This window comes from Lutjanus erythropterus, chromosome 1, assembly GCF_056507025.1.
Source record: "Lutjanus erythropterus isolate fLutEry1 chromosome 1, fLutEry1.hap2, whole genome shotgun sequence".
In the NCBI taxonomy this organism is placed as follows: Eukaryota; Metazoa; Chordata; class Actinopteri; order Lutjaniformes; family Lutjanidae; genus Lutjanus; species Lutjanus erythropterus.
Genome location: NC_139317.1, coordinates 11,566,190 through 11,583,229, shown reverse-complemented (window position 1 = coordinate 11,583,229; position 17,040 = coordinate 11,566,190). Strand labels below are relative to the sequence as shown.

General features: G+C 38.4%; 1 protein-coding gene across 3 annotated transcripts in view; it reads right to left on the bottom strand.

The window, feature by feature from the left end:
• Positions 1-17,040, bottom strand: part of coro2ba (coronin, actin binding protein, 2Ba) — a 62,594-nt gene that overhangs the window by 8,912 nt on the left and 36,642 nt on the right. For all 3 annotated transcript variants that reach the window (XM_084742418.1, XM_084742577.1, XM_084742498.1), the window contains exons 2-5: positions 13,642-13,842; positions 5,697-5,813; positions 4,677-4,826; positions 1,827-1,991 (exon numbers count right to left, since the gene is read on the bottom strand). In XM_084742418.1, the coding sequence (XP_084598544.1) occupies positions 1,827-1,991; positions 4,677-4,826; positions 5,697-5,813; positions 13,642-13,842 (633 nt within the window). The remainder of the gene's footprint in view (positions 1-1,826; positions 1,992-4,676; positions 4,827-5,696; positions 5,814-13,641; positions 13,843-17,040) is intronic.

Sequence of the window (17,040 nt, the reverse complement as noted above, 5' to 3'; positions counted from 1 at the left end):
TTAGTCCATTGTTACTTTTAAAATACATTTTTCTGATTAATTATTTTATGTATTTTGTTTGGATGTCATGTGTTGATGTCATATGTTGTGTTTTTGAAGTACCTGCCTTTTTCCGCACATGTAAGCAAAGACAAATTTCTGCCATTTGCAAGCAAATAGTCAACAATAAAGTATTTTTCTATTCTATTCTATTTTTTATTAGATCGGGGGAACAACCTAAGTTGTATAGGCTCTATAATGGAGATCCCTTAATGATGAAATATTTTAATGCCTTTTTACAGTTATGCTGGATTACAACAACAAAGACAAATTTGATCTAAGATTAGTTGTAATCATAATTTAGCAAAACTATGTTTAAATAAGTGCATGCCAATTTAAAATTAAGCAAAGCTTAAAGTTTAGTCATTTAAACCAAAGTTAAATAGAATTTAATCAATTTGGAGATGTGTGCTTTCCCCAAATTATTATTTTTGTAAGAGAGCAGTCAGAATCTAATAAGTATAACTGAGGGTGAAAACAGTTAGCGTCTGGCTGCTCTGTATTCCTTAACAAAATGTTTCTTTGCTTGCCAGCAAGCTAAAAAGCAAAAAAGTCATATTGTTTGCTAGCTAGATAAAAAGCTAAAACAACCCAACAACTTTGTCGTAATCTTTGAAAATAAACCTGCAATTCATGATTTATCCCTCTGATTGGTCTTGATCACCTCCACAGGTGCAGCAGGGATTCAGCACACGGGTCTGGTTTAGATTAGGTGGTTGACAAGTGGTGTGTGGACCAGCTGCAGCACTGATTTTGTGTTATCTTACAACAATAGATATTCTTAAAGTGATTAAGATAATAATTAATTAATTAATTAATTAAGTGTTAAGAATCTCATGGTGCTGCAATTTCTCCAAGAACCTCAGGGGGCTCAAGAAGAACCAAAGAGACAATATTTGTGATCTCACTCCACAACCATGAGCATTAATCTGCAACTATAACAGCCTCCACTCTTCTGGTTTCAAGCTTTCCACAAGATTTTGGAAACCAATTACAGGATTTTTTTCCTGTTCAGCCACAAGAGCATTGCTGAGGTCGGGTACTGATGTTGGATGATAAGGCCTGGCTCGCTGTCGACGAGTTCAGTTCAGTTCATCACACGTGTGTGATTGAGGTCAGGGCTTTGTGCAGGCCAGTCAAGATCTTCTAATCCAAACTGGGGAAATAATAACTTTATGGACCTATCCTAAACAAAGGGACCATCTAAAAAAGTGTGTGCTATATTTAGAACATGTTCACTAATTTATTTTGTCATCAGGCAGCATTTTACAACGGGGAACTGAAGCCATCATCTCTGCTCATTAACAATTCCCAGATTCCACAGACAGAAACAGTCTTTTTCCCTCGCACGACACGGGAGTTGTAGGAGTTTGTGTTTGTTGGTTAGTTTGTGTTATTGTTTGACATCAGTGTCAAACAAACAACAGCAAAGTGGGGAAAATGTTCTAATATACTTGAACCAACATTGATTTCAGCCAGGTTAAATCCCGGTTTGTGTTAAAGGAGTGATATAATGGCTTCAGCCTCCAGTTGTTGAGTTGGCTCAGACTCAGACAGCAGCTGCAGCAGCGGGAGCAGACAAGTTTTGTTGCACCCACATAGCAACTGACATGGATTTTTTCATAACTGGTTTGTGGAATTAATTGCATAATAAATCTCCAAGTGCAAACAAACCCAATTCAAATCCAAAATAGTAACATGTACAAAAACTTTGATTTAAGTATTTTAAATTTGGATGAAATGCACACTCCCACTCCCCAGCCCCCCGTCTCCCCCCTGCCTCTCACCTGCAGGACCGTCCCTGAGCGCGGCTCAATGACACGCAGCTTCTTGTCTTTGCAGCTGGTGGCCAGCAGGCTGCCGTCTGTGTTGAAGGACATGCTGAGGATGACGTCAGTGTGGCAGTCGATCATTTTCACCGGCTCTCCGATCTCCAGGTTCCAGATCAGGATCTGACACAGGCAGGAAGGATTGTTTGGGTGGAGCTGTTAGATGGCTGCAGGCGGTGCTTGACTCAATGGCATGAGCTTGGAATTTGTCACTGTTTTTGTGTGCTACAACGAACACATCAGACAGTAGAAGCCTCTAAATGTCCCAAATCTGTTTTTTGGAGATCACTTATTTCTGTATACAGGCCTGTTGAGGGAAAGTTGATACACAAGGCTCCAACAAATGATTATTTTCCTAATCGATTAATGTGTCTATTAGTGTTAATATAAATTTAATAATGGTTTAGTCTATAAAATGTCACATAATAGTGAAAATGCCCAAAAGGGGCCACAATTTCTTAAAGCTTAAGGTATCATCTTTTTCTTCAAGTCCTCACATTTAAGAAGAAGAATTGTTTGATTAATTTTCTGTAGAGCAACTAATTGATTAATACAACAAAAAGCATCTCATAAAAAGTACTTTCAACATGATAAAGTAACTCCTGATGAATGAGTTTCTATGCAAAGCGACCAATTCGCTGCACAAAGCCTGCTGAGATATCTCAAAGTCAAAGTCAACTTAACTGGCAGTTTTTACAAGTAATCAAACATTAGCAATGGTTAAAAATGCTAGGATACAAACAAAATACTAAAAAAGTAGTTATATACTAGAAAAGTACTAAGAATTCAAATATTTACAAGTTAAGCAGGGGATCAGGGGAAACATTAATAAGGCATAAAAAAACCAAACAAAATTGTAAAGATAACAAGGCACAGACAAAGAACAAGAACTATAATGATAATATGAAATGCAATGAATAATTATAATGCAAACAGAATAGACAGTCTAAATAAGTAGCACAGATGTGCCAGTGATCTGCCACAAGACGAGTAATTAGCAGCAGTGTTGTAATGACTGCAAAAAGCGGCTCATACTGGGGAGGAAGAGCCTGTGTGCAGGAACCCTGTGTAGGAAGTGTAAAGTTAGGATGATCTGAAGGGCCCATGACTGACCCTGAGGGGCCCTGAAACATATTAGAACATTAGTTTTTTTTTTCAATATCAAATTATTAACCTAGCATCATAGCATCAGTATTTTATTTACAATGTACTAATAAAACTAACGATTTATTTTTGTTTTCCTGTTTTTGTTTTTGCCCAACAGTCCCCCTATTTACATGAAATGGTTTGGTCCTGCTCCCAAACGAGGCACGCACAGTGTTTGCTAGCAGTGAATTGCGTGTGAGGGCCACGGTTTGGTTTGGAGTGTTGGAGCAGCACCATGTATCATATTAAAGATAAATCTGGCTTCTAAAAACAGAAAGAAAGGAAAGAAAGAGAGGGGAGAGAGAGAGAGGGGAAAGGATGACAGTATGTCACCAAATTCTGCAGAAAGTAAGGAGGTGAAACAGGCCCCTGTTGCTGCCCTCACATTAGTTACTTAATATTTTCACAGAACATTCTGAGTGTTTACATGTCACCCCTCATTTAGCAAACTATTCATGCTAAATCAGTCATCCCTGCTGCTCCTGGTTGCTGGTCCCACGGATGCAGAATCAGCTTCAGACTCAGCAGCCCTGTCTCCCCATCCCCCACATGAACCTGCCCTCCTCCCAGCTGCAGAAGGTGAGCAGCATTGTGTTCAATCACACGTCAGGTGGCATAATTGCAGAGGGTATGTGGCAATTTCTTTTTTTTACTTTTATGAAACACAGGCAAATATAATAAATCCTTTTCAGTGACAAGAATTCAAAAAAAATAATTATTTTTCAACATAATGACTATTATTTGAAACAAAACCAGCTTATAGTCAGTACTGGATCCTGGACAGTTTGAAGCATTGAGTGACCAAGTCTTAGGGACAGACAATTTTAAAATAATACTTAAATAATACCTTGATGCAGACTGAAATGTGGTCATTTACTTGAAATCTAGAGGTGATTACATACAATCTTAATAGTTATTCATTAATGTAAAGAGATTTTTTTCCATTCAAGAATATTACCATTTAAATTACATTTAGACTGTAAAAGATGTCCTTTTGCACATTTCTTATAGAGGGTATCAGACCAGTCATGTTTGCAGAATGTTTCTTGCATCATGTCTGCACAGTGTTATATTTTCACCACTCACTGTCAGTAAATACTGTACAGTAAGTATTGGACTGCAAGCCGGTAAAGGTCAAGTCATGTAAAGCTTTGATTGTGTCGATCAGGTTCTGGAGGTTTGGTTACAGCAGTAGCACAGGGTTGGTGTGGCTTGTGACGGTGGGGCCCAGTGCGATGTCTTTTCATGGGGCCCTGGCACCACATCACCATGCTGGTGGTGTGGCGTGAGGTCGTAAAAAATTCAAAATTTCAAACCGTGGTCACTTCATGATAGCATGACAGCCAGTAAAGCTGCAGAATGTTTCTGAACAGCCTCGTGTACAACAAAGAAATGCCAAAGCAAGATGATAAATGTATGGTATTTGAAAAAAAACAATGAACTTGTTAGTTACAATGATATTATACATTGTGTAGGTTGGATAAGACACTCCAACCCACTCCCACAAGTGACTAGCGGGGCAGGGTGGACATGAACTTGAACAGGTCACGTACAGTGGGCCCTTTAACCTGCAGGTTTAGTTAAATCACTGATACTCATAACGCTGTCACTGTACGCTGTGTTGATTCCAGCTTGTTGTGTTTGGGGGTTCTGACGTGGTACCTTGTAGTCGTAGCCGGCACTGAAGAGGATGCCGCTGCTGGTGGGGTGCCACTCGATCAGACCCACCCGTCTGCTGTGGCCGTACAGCTCCAGCACGGCCTCTGTCAGGTTGCGCCTCAGACCGCCATCTGGGATCTCCCATACTCGCACCTGCCGCGTTCACACACACACACACACACACACACACACACACACACACACACACACACACACACACACACACACACACACACACACAGAAGATATGAGTGAACACACAGTGCAGAATCTTTAAGCACACACAAACATACCTACAGGTGTTTCTACCGAACAACTTTTATTTTTATTTTTTTTGTCAGAGGCCACTTCATATTATTTATATCTCTTTCACATGAGCTCCAAGCTACAATCAGTATGACACAGGCGGAGATCTCTCTGATCAAAAATAGCACTTGGTATCAATGTAGTCCATTGCATTAGGATTAGACTGGATTACAGCTATGGCTCGACGCTCTGTGTTGGGCTGGAGGAGATTATCCTCCAACAAGTGAAAGTACTACACAGGACACACTGCTATCATGGCTTTACTATACTCAGCAGAGTAATGTAACAGGTACATTTAGTGGGAAAAAAAAGGCCTACAGGGTTTTAGTATTTGTCATGCAACATCCGAGATTAAGAGTAATAGTGATTGAGGTTTGATGTTATATCTGATGTTATTTATGTAGTCAGTTACTGGAAAGCTAGAGGGTTTTCACATCTGTCATTTGCCATTTCCAGGCCTACAATAACAACCAGAGCAGCTGTGAGCCAAAATCCAATCACAAGCTTGTGTCCAGTACAAACTCTCTGAACCAGTGACCTGTTTGCCTTCTGGGCCAGTGGCCATCAACCCCAGCATCTATGACTCATGATTTCACAGATACAGTAACCCGTGTTATTATCCTCCAAGATTATCCTGAGCCAACTTGTTTGGTCAAAAACAAAAAACAAAAAACAAAAAAAAAAAACAGACATAAAATGATTATGGGGGTGACTTACGGAGGTGTCCTCAGAGCAGGATGCTATGATGTTTTCAAAGAAGGGATTCCACTTGATATCCAGTACATTGCCTTGGTGGCCACACACTTTTGGGTAATGAGAGTCCAGGCGACCAGACTGAAACAGAGAGAAAGAGTTAGATTATTTTACATTTACTTTTATTATTTATTATTTTTACTTTCTACTTTGTTTCAGATTTCTCATCTCAGCTGTGCAAATGTCAATTAAATATATTTTGTACACTAAGAACGAAGTCTCTCCTGATTTAAATGGGGTAGATTTAGAAAACATGTCGTGTCTTTATTTTGTATTTTGCACATAAAAGGGCCCACATGCACATCCAGTACGCTTCTGTGTATGTGTCACGTAGGACGTTATTTTTTCATGACCCACTAATCTGAGGTAATCTTAAAATGTAATTTATTAAATTATATTTGCTGCTAGATGCGAGTAATGCATTCATCTATTCAGAACATGACTGAATAAAACTATTCTTAGATTTTACAGATGGGAACATGAAAGAGTAATATAACATAATAAAAGTGAAATCACATCAGTGAGATGACTTTAACAAAACAACACAGACCAGGTTATTGTACAGGGACGTCTGAGGCAGCCTTATTGTTATTGCAATAACCCACAGAGTCCACAGAGGGGCAGTGGCTCATAACAACAGATGACAGAAACCTCCTTATGTCGGTCATGATGTCATGAATGTTTGATGTCACTTCAATCCACTGACCTCTTTTTTTATTTCCTCAGAGATTTGTTTAGGAGCGTCGGGTGGGTCATGCCTCACTGAAATCCTCTGTGAGTGTGTGTGTGTGTGTGTGTTTATATGCACTGCCCTCACTGAACCCTGAAGATCCACTCCAGATGCTTTATCAAGCTGTAACACACTATATTTTGAATAATAAAATGTTAACGTCTTTCAGCGAGGTCTTGAAAATGTATCAGCAACATCTCTGCACCTGAACACTCCAGGAGAGAAAGAAACAATGACTTTTAAAACCTCCTCCTGTCACACTGCAGGAGGCAAAATGGTGAAATACAACCATACAGTCTCAGTAAGGCAGCACCTTACAGCTGTGGTAAATGACATATACATATATATGCACAAAATCATAAGGCCCTGATTTATCCATCATGTATTTCATCACAGTAAATCAGATCTAACTGTGCAATAAAAAACCCAAAACTATTCATTCAGAGAGTGATTTATTATGAAAGTGATGCAATGGCAATTTCAAGCAGTTTCAAGCACTTTTCAAAATTTGAAAACAGTATATTAAAATTCAGGTGTTTTCAAAGATTTCCAGAACCTATACGAACCTGATTATCAGCTAGTGTTTACGCATATTGATCAATATTAGCTTGTTACTGACACCTATCTGACAAGTTACACAGCTGACACTTAGAGAACTGTGGAAGATGAACAAATTTGATGAATAATCAAGGTACTAATTTTGTGTGTCTCTGTATGTAAGTTGTGAAATAGGAAGGTGACTGTAAACTCAGAAACTTCACTCAGTTGGTCAGTTACAGCATTCAGCGGTCTATTACTTCTGTATAACAGACTGTTGCTATGGACGCAGTTCTGATCATAGACTCTAGAGGAGCAAAGAGTTATTTTTTAAATCCATAAAACCTTTTTTAAATTAATATTTTGTAGCAAATTATTGATTTTTTGTTAAGTATCCATGTAATAAGTGGGATAATGTACAGTGAGCAGGTCATTATTGTGAAATAAACCCCTTCAGGGTGATTCAAGCATCACCCTGTCAGGATTTATTTTGCAGTAATTACCTGCTCACTGTACATTATTCCTTACTTAACTAACTACAACTAAAAAGCAGCAAGCTGGAAGTCTGCCTACAGAAGAATGCTATTTGGAGTTAACACATTCCCACAGATACTAAAGACTTTGCTAACAAGATGAGGGCCACATGCCAAAACCAATAGAAAACAATGTCTGCCAAGACTTGACATTGAAGTGAAGTGGTACATCAATTCAGTCAATTTGAGAGGAAAGGAAAGTGTGTGACTCAGCGAAAGAGAATGATTCATGAACACGACAAACTCAGACACATTATAAAATTTAGGCATTCAAGGCTCTTTGACATCTTGTTCTGGTAACTTTGGACCAGATTAGGTTCTCACTGCAGCAAATCAAATCTGCTCAGATGTGTGCATATATAAGTTTTATTGAAGTACAAAAAAAAAAGACAAGCCAAACTAATAGTTTTGATGACGCATTGTCCTTTTCTATAAATTTTCCAGTGACTGGGAGGTTTTAACATGGCCTCAAAACATTAATAACGTGGGATCTAAGGGACTCCCTATTTTGGTGGAACTAATTACTTGCAAAGAAATAATGTCTGCTGGGAACCACAGGGTTCAGGAGGTCCATGAGGTATTAGGAGGAAATCAGAAGTGCCGTACTGAGAGCTTAGATGTAAAACACTTTGGTCTCGCAGTTATCTCTTTACCACAATTAAGAGTAAAACTTAAACTGAAGGAAAAAAGAATGAAAGTAGGGTTGAAGATCATGTGGATGACTGACAGGAAGGAGACACAGATCTTTGCTTTAGGCCTCGTTGTCTTTCTGCAGCTCATTTCCTGTAGCTGTGGCTCAGATGAACATTTATGGTGACACGCAGATGTTCAGAGCAGGTACCAACAGCTTCAGTAAACCAGAGGCACCACACTCTGATCACTACCAACTCTTATTGATCTGTAATTCCCAATAAATCCTTGCTAACGAGGCACACCGCAGCTGTTCCGCGTTACAGTATTACAACAGTACATCCTATTCTAATAACAGAAGATGAACGTTTTGAAAATATGAAATGACTCCTCTGGCTCTAAAATGCAATAATAAATAAATTACAGACCAGGAGGAAATGAACTAATGTGGATTCAATAATACAAGTGCAATATTTGCTGTCAATGTCTGTTTCTTCTCTGCAGAATTCACTGTTGTTGCAGAGACACATCAGTGTGGCAGAACTGATTTAAAAGACTATAAATCTTAGCAGAGGAGGTTATAAATATTCTGTGGCGCATCCTCCCATATGGCCGGCAACTCGTTAACCTAATAAGAACATGCTGAGTCATGGCTATTAAGCTGAACTGAAATTGTGCTGCTGTGGTCGATCACATGTTAATGGTTCAATGCGTATGTAAGAACCACCAACAGTCAGGTGGTCCCGATGTGTTTGACTCTGCAGTGCAGCCTTGTTTATAATGTGCTCACAGTGATAGTCTGATTCAGTGGTTATAATGTACTCGAGCAAAATAAAATCATCATTCATGAGCATTGTGCATAAGATGTTGGGAATTACCTTTCTGTATATGCCATTAAAACATGTAACCTGTAAATTACTGTATATAGATTACATAACTGGGAAACTGACACTAAGCTCCACCCTCCTTAGTTACTGTTGCTAAGCCTGCCAAAATTTCCATTCTTGCACTGCATAATGCAGTTTACGGTGATAACAGTGGCAGATTTAATATCAAAATTGGGGGTAATTGTTCAAACACAGGGTCTTTGAATCCTTAGTGACCCAAACAAAAGCAGCTTCTCATTTCTAGCTGACAACGGTGGATTTTGTTGGCTAAAATAATGACTCACAAGCAGATTTCAAAAGTGTAGCTGGCTGATGTAAGCTACTGCTAACTCCTCGACTCAGACGAAATGTCCGTTTTAATGTTTCCATCGGACATGTTTTAAAACAAGAACCCTGTGAAAGTGTAAATGTAGTTACCTGACAGCTGCGCACATGATATAACATTAATGCCACAAGACTGAGGCTAAAGCTAGCTTATATCTCAGCAAACATTGGTCAGATGATGAAACACAGCAGGTATATCTGCATGAAAGATGACAGAAATACAATAAGAGCAGAAAATCTTTACATTTGAGCAGCTGGAACCATAGATTATTTAGCACGTTTGCTTGAAAAATAACTTAAATTATAATCAATTATGAAAATAGATGTGGTTTAACTGTCTCCAGAAATAGTATTGTATGGTGGTAGTCATAGTAGTAGTAGTAGTAGTAGTAGTAGTCATAGTAATAGTAATGACTGAAGTACCACGCCCACTGCACTGTGTTTCTTTGTCTGAGGTGATGAGGAGGTGTTTGTGACCTTATGTGTCAGTTTCTGTGCCGGTCTGTGTGCCAGGTGGTGCCAGCGGCAGTCCCTCCACGTGCTGGTGGTGATGTCTGGGGACAACCATATGGCCGTCTCGCCGGCTGTCATCGTAATATGACTGCCGTTTTCACACCTCGTCATTAGCCAAAAGCACCACAGACTAGTTTGTATTTTTAAATGAGCAGGCGGAGCTCATTTAAAGGGAGATTTTTGTTTTCAATACACAAGTCCAAAGCTCATTTCTTGTGTGTTTTTGCCATGTTTCTACCTGTTCTAAGTGATCACATATACATGGCACTCCACAGGCTGCTTCTGCTAATGATGATGACGTCAACTAACATATTGATTTCAGTTATATTGTGACTGGTGACATCACCCTGCAAACAATATATCCTCCTTGTTAAGATTTAACTCCATTCATTGATTCGGCTGTTAGCAGTTGATAAAAAAAAAAAAGGCCTACTTTTCATTGCACAATTGTAGCCTAAACATCACACATTTTATATTTAGCATCACATGCATTGCATAAAGTACTTTCACAAATATGCTGTGTATTTGGGGCTGTTCATGAAGAAGTGACTGTTCTTGCATTTAAAGATGAAGCAGAATAATAATTTACACACATACAGAAGTTACCAAAATCAAATAACCATCTGCATCTTAACTATTCAGCACCACCTTTTCAGCATTAACAATATAGAGATCCTCTTCTGTGAATGTTTGGAGCCCTATACAGTATAACCTCACCTTAAAAAAAGTAAGTTTTTATGGTTCATCTTTATATTAACTGTCTTATAGAGGGGTTTATTTAAGTTTGCTGATCTGTCATTTTGGCCAGAGCATGAAACAGCAGCTGTTGTCGCAAAGAAGCTGTCATCTGTGCTCCTGCTGCTGAATATGATAAAAGCCATTTTCTAAACTAGTCAACTCAGCAGAAACCAGAGGAAATGCTTGAGTGCAATACTCTGACGAGGAGGAAATCGATGAAGTTATGGTCTTAGGACGAGGTCATGGATAGAGTCACTGCACAGCATGAAAAATACACCAGTAAAATATGAGCTTCAGTTCAAGAACTATTATTTACTGTAGATGATAATGTGCAATAGGTTTAGAATGTGGCATTAAGCATGAGTGAGTCCTGACAGTAATGAATCAAAATATCCAGCTGAAATCAAGAAAAGAAACACCTTAATTACCTTTTTACTTTCAGCAAATAGTCAGAAGTAAAACTACTTGTGCTAATATCAGAGTTTTTCTTGATAATTACTGAATTTTTCTGACTGACAAAACATTACTCTTCATGACTCGACTGTAAAGTTGTCACACTAGCAGAATTTTAAACTTCAATATGATACTAATATATATATACATGTATATACATATATATATTGTCGTCGTGTGTATTGTATTGAGTATTGTTTTTATATATATATATATACATATATATATATATATATATATATATATATATATATATATATATATATATATATATATATATACATATATATATATATATATATACTGTATATATATAAAACAATACTCAATGACTTTTTCGATACCATGGCAAAACAAGAAAAAGGCTTACACGTGCAAAACAGATAATCTTATTCTTTTTTAAATGACCAAACTTCACACAGTGCTGCTGCAGAAAAAGTCACGGAAGTCTGATTTTGTTGCAAGCGACATTTCAGGCAGGAGAACTGAACTGAGGTCTGAATGAGCACCTAGACATCTTTTTATAGCTTCAGTACTTTTGATTAAATGAGTTGTTCACATTGCATTGTTTTTAAACACTCTATATTGATAAAGTAGTCCTTATTGGACTGATTAAAAAAAAAAATCACACATATCTTTTAATTTCTGTTTCAGTGAATACTGTACAATTAAACTATACTATACTACATAAATAAAGGTATTATTGGAGTTCACCAGCTTGTATTCACATGTGAAACCAGCCAATCTGACCTTCTGTTTCTATCTGTGCCATCAGCCTTTTATAAATCAACATGATGCCAGTAAGCATTACTTTCATGATGTGACACTGTGAAGTTTTTCTTCATATTCAAAGGTTTAAAACAAAGAGAGAGATTAATAAACAAAGAGTGATGGATCTTAACTGCCTAGAGACCTCAAGTCACCTGCAGCTTCACCAATTTTATAAGGCATCTGAGTTCAGCACTGTAGTTAAAGGGAATGAAAAACACATTTTTTTAATTCATGAAATATTATTTCAAATGATGTTGTGAACCCTTAGTATGTCCTCTGTTGTTCTGTATATACAATGACACAACATGGCAACAGTGTACTGAGCTGGCTGGTATTACAGTGAGTGACGTCAGACCCAGAGACAATAATACCAACTATATAATCACCCACGCTGCAGAGTACATGTTTACACAGATCACTTTTGGAGACATTACATAGACTTAAATTAATTTCCCAGATATTTACCCTAACCGTAACCACTACTTCTACTATCCCTAAGCCTAACTCTAATTTCAATCTGACCGTAATCTTAATCACTGACCCAAAAAATCAACCTTTTCCCAAATGAGGACAAAGCATTTGTTCCTAGTTGCACAACCATCCACAGTTACCTGGTGTTTAATCTGAAATATGTCCTCAAAGGTAGCTTAGGTTTTATATTTATGTTTATCTGATTTAATAAGAGACAATGCACATTAATTAACAGAAGCACTTGAGTCCACTGTGTAAATGTGTCATACTTAGTCATACAGGCTAATTTTCATCTGCAGACCCAGGCAGATCGATGGCATAGAAAAAAGACACAGGAGAACACACAAAGCCACAGACAAAAGCAGATTTAAGTCAGTAAGTCTGTCTTTTCCATGACTGAAGAGCAGAGCTCATGATGTTGTAAAGTAAATGTAGCTGAGGTCTCCATGCTTCAGACAGCAGAACAGCTCAGCTTACTGAATACTTCTTCTGCCTGATAACAGCTTGACTCGACCCTGCTTAGCAGCCAAGAGCTTTTCAAGTACCCTGGCAGAGTCTCTCTTAAAGAGGCAAAGCACTTTATGCTTTCTCAGACCCACACTGTCAGCTACACAGTGGACTGAGATGCAGACTACTGTAACCACAGCCTTGTGGACAAATAACAGCGAAACTTGCCGACAATCAGCATCACATAGGAAACTTGTGTTGCTGATGAGCAAACAAGTGATCAAACAACACAGTTCTTGGAAAAATTATTTTCACTTCACTATCTGCTTAATACCTCTTGATGAGCGACTTTACGGCTCATCTTTCTGATTTAAATCTGCAGCACTGTTGTATAATGATTAATCCGCCAACAGCAGTAAAGCAGAATTTATTTGCAGAATGTGAAGAGAATTCTCAGTATTGCCTTTTTTCCTATAATAAGTGGAATAATTTCACACTTTCCATTTCAACAGTGCCTTTTTGTCTTTTTATGGCAATACCAGTATGCCTTTATATGATCCTGTTGGCAATTCTACCCTGCTTCAACTTTGGCTTTAAATCCTGGCTTGAGGATTCAAGGCTGGCATGCTCTGCAATCGCAGGGAGGGTCTGTGCTCAATTTGTGTGAAAACAGTTTTCAAACTTCAGATCTCACTGTGCTGCGAAGTAGCTGAAACCACAGCAATCTGGTCTAAACCATAAACAAATGTACAGTATAATACACTTAAACATCTTGAATGCTTTGTCTCACGATGAGTCACTTGAGCTATGATTGTGAATTTTGAAAATACTCTCTGAAAAACTCAATCATTTTGGAGTGTACCAGCGCCAGTTACCTGGGGTACAGGTATAACGATGAAAGAGCCCCCGCCCGCGCTCTCCGTGACGACTGCCAGGAACTTGGAGTTGACGGCACAGAAGTGGTTGTCATGGACGTTCTTTGTGATGGGGATGCCGTCGAAGCAGTTCTCCCGGTTGGCCACTTTTCCGTAGACATTTCGAAACTTGGAGCTTCGGTAGGTCGGACGCCATGACATCTGGGGGAAATAAAGAAATATTTATTTTCATTATTAATGGCGATATCTAATGGATTTTGAATTTGAAGCTTTATTTTGAAAGTCTAAGTTGACGTCAATCACGAATCATTTTTGTAATTATGGTGAGGATGAGTGTGCATGAGCCAACGCTGATACTCTATTGAGTACCGATACCTAGCCGTACACATTTCACTCTGGGCTAGTGGGACAAAGAGAAACTCACATTAGCTGAGGTAACAACACGCTTCAAAATGGCTCTCTAAGTGAAACAGATGAGAGTTGATTGTGAAAATCACCAATTCCAAAGCAAATGGACAAACAAGTAATTCTCTTACTTTGCCAGCTGCAACAAATAATTAACTGGTGTGTTTACTGTGCAACAGATGCAGTAAGCTGTGATGAAAACATACAACCCAAAGAGGCACTACAAGTGAAATTAATTTTCTGCCAGTTTTCCTGATAACTCGGGAGAATAGATCTATTAACATTATACTGTAAGAGTTATTTGATGCCATTAATCGACAATAAAGGATAACAGCTTTGACCTGGATTTGCTATCCAGAAAAAATACCTTCTACATTCAATTTATTGTGGCGCTTTAGACAGAAGCCTTGCTTTTGTTCCATCTCGTGTGTCCAGTGTAGCAAATTGAGCGGCGGTTTTAAGTGTGGGCAGAAAAGAACAGAACATTTTGACATGATAAAAGAGCCAAAGTTGGTAGTATAATACCATTCAGAAATGTTATTACACTACAAGGGAAAGTTATCTTTATCCTTTATGTATTATTAGAAACTTGCCATGATGATTGTGGAGACAGAATCAGTGAAGCCTGATGTCAAACTGCCATATAGCAAACCCACAGTTGCAGGGTGGGCAGTCCCATCTGTGCAGACATGATAACAGTCACACATGCAGTTGTGGGAAATTGTCCAAATTGGTCATGGGTGTGAGACTTTCGAAGGGTGAAAACTGGGTGAAAACAGTTTTGACACTATTTCATGCTGCCTCAGAGCCAGTGATTGATGTGTCAAGACAGAAAAGCAAAAGTAAAGACATTTCTTCCAAATAACTTAATCACAGAAAGGACAGCTGCAGAAACCAAAATGATTAATGTCTGCCGTACGCAGCCGACGACAGTATGTCCTGTTGTTTGTCGCTTTATTTTGATGCACATGGATCCTGAGCAGCAGAGAAGCAGCCTTTGTTTGCAGTCACTCCACACAACAAAAGAGAAGTGGTTATGTTTGACTCAAGACGCTTCTTTTGTTTGTCTCTCCACCACAAGAACGCATTGACAGAGCTCTTCATTTTTTGGCATGAGCTGTCTCCACTTAAGGACTCAAAAGTTGACCCAGACAAAGGAAAAGGACGTCAAATGCCCTTTGTCCCATACGGAGAGAAGTTGGTGGAATTTCTCGCTAATGAATATGGATAAATTTGGAGAAATCTTCTGAAACCGGATCTGTTTATGAGTTTCAGTTCCAGTGACGCTTTTGATGGACCGTATCACTTCACAACAGGAACTTTGGGGGGAGAGGATTTATGACTCCTCTCAGATCAGTAGCAGCTATGCCGGATGACATCAGGCAATCCTCTATTCAGCATTGTTCTTGGGATGTGGAGGGGAACTGGTGGGAGTGGTGTACACATGCAAATAGAAACATCCTCAGACCATGCTGCTGCCATTGTCTCCCCCTGTCCTTTTCCGTCTCAAAACAGGCTGGTGAAATGGCATCCAGTAGGCCATCAGTGTGGGAGAGGATCACTCTGCCCTCACTTCAGCACTCAGATGTGGCCGCAGTGACCCCGCAGCAGAATCACACAACCACTGCTATTACAGCGCATTAAACTCTGCTGCTCAAACTATTCCTTGAATATTTAAGTAGTCAAAATAATCAATTTACAACAATTTCCTGCTTCTTAGGGAAATATTGTATTTTTAGTTCCACTGTCACATTGCCCTTTAGACTGTATTTTGCCGCTTGCCGCTTTTGTACCTTGTTATGTGTATTTTAATTATATTTTAGGATGTTTTATTGTTAACTGTATTTTGTATACTGCTTATTTTTGTACCTTTCCATACTTTTTATAGATGTTATTTCATTCCTGTCTATTTATTCGTTGTAAATATGTGTGATTCTTAGTACAAAACATTATCTGAGGATGACAGAAGCTGGAATTTAATTGTGTTTCGTACAGACAAGACAATAAAGTTCTTGAATCTACAGTACATTTCTTTGAGAGCTAGTTAGTGGTCGTTAAAGGCTGTCCACACTGAGAACGACAACTTTAACAATAATTATATAAAGTCTTAATAACTGTCAGTCCACACCACAGCTATAACGGCAACGACAATGAATGATAGAAGCACTGAGAGCTAATTAAAATTACATTTACGGAATTGGTGTGAGTGTGGCTGCTCACATCATTATATCTATCATTCTTGGTTTGGACAGCTGTCTGCTCTTTCAGATATTTTACACACAAAACATATGTTGAACACCATGTATTCTCATAGATTTAACTGCCTGTGCTGGCTATTTGTCCAATTGAAATCAAAATTTAAAAAACAAATATGAAACTAAAATGCAACTGCAACTAAAATATGAGTGAAATGTAAGCATGCAAACAAAGTCCACTGTTAATACATATGTTTCTGTGTCTTCATGTGGTTTATTTATCCTAGCAAGCAAACAAAGAACAAAGAAATCATGGCTCCTTCTGCCTGTCTTGCTCTGATAAAAACTCCCAGGTGCATGCTGGTCCTATAGATAAAGGTCAAACACTTTCAAAACAAAGAACAGGAAAGAAAATACTTATCCAAATAAAGTGAATATCTGTAATAAATCAGTCTAAATTGTTTTTAAATATCTCCTACAACTACACCAACGTTTTCATGTCATGGACACTAACAATAGATGCATATTAGATCACAGATCTCCAAATTGAGAGTATTTTGTCGGGAAGAATCCCTTCTGAGTGTTTCTTATCTTTAGGCTTGAAGATGGAAAAGTCATCATAGTCCATCAATAAGCAAACTATTACAATTAATCAAAACAGCCAGTTCTATTTCTTCTCTTGTTCCAAAAAAATAAAATAAATGACAATGTTAAAATATGCTATTGCTCCTTTTCCTGGGGACCCCATACAAACCACTCAGGTACCCCTGTTGGTCCCCGGACCCAAGTTGGAAAACCA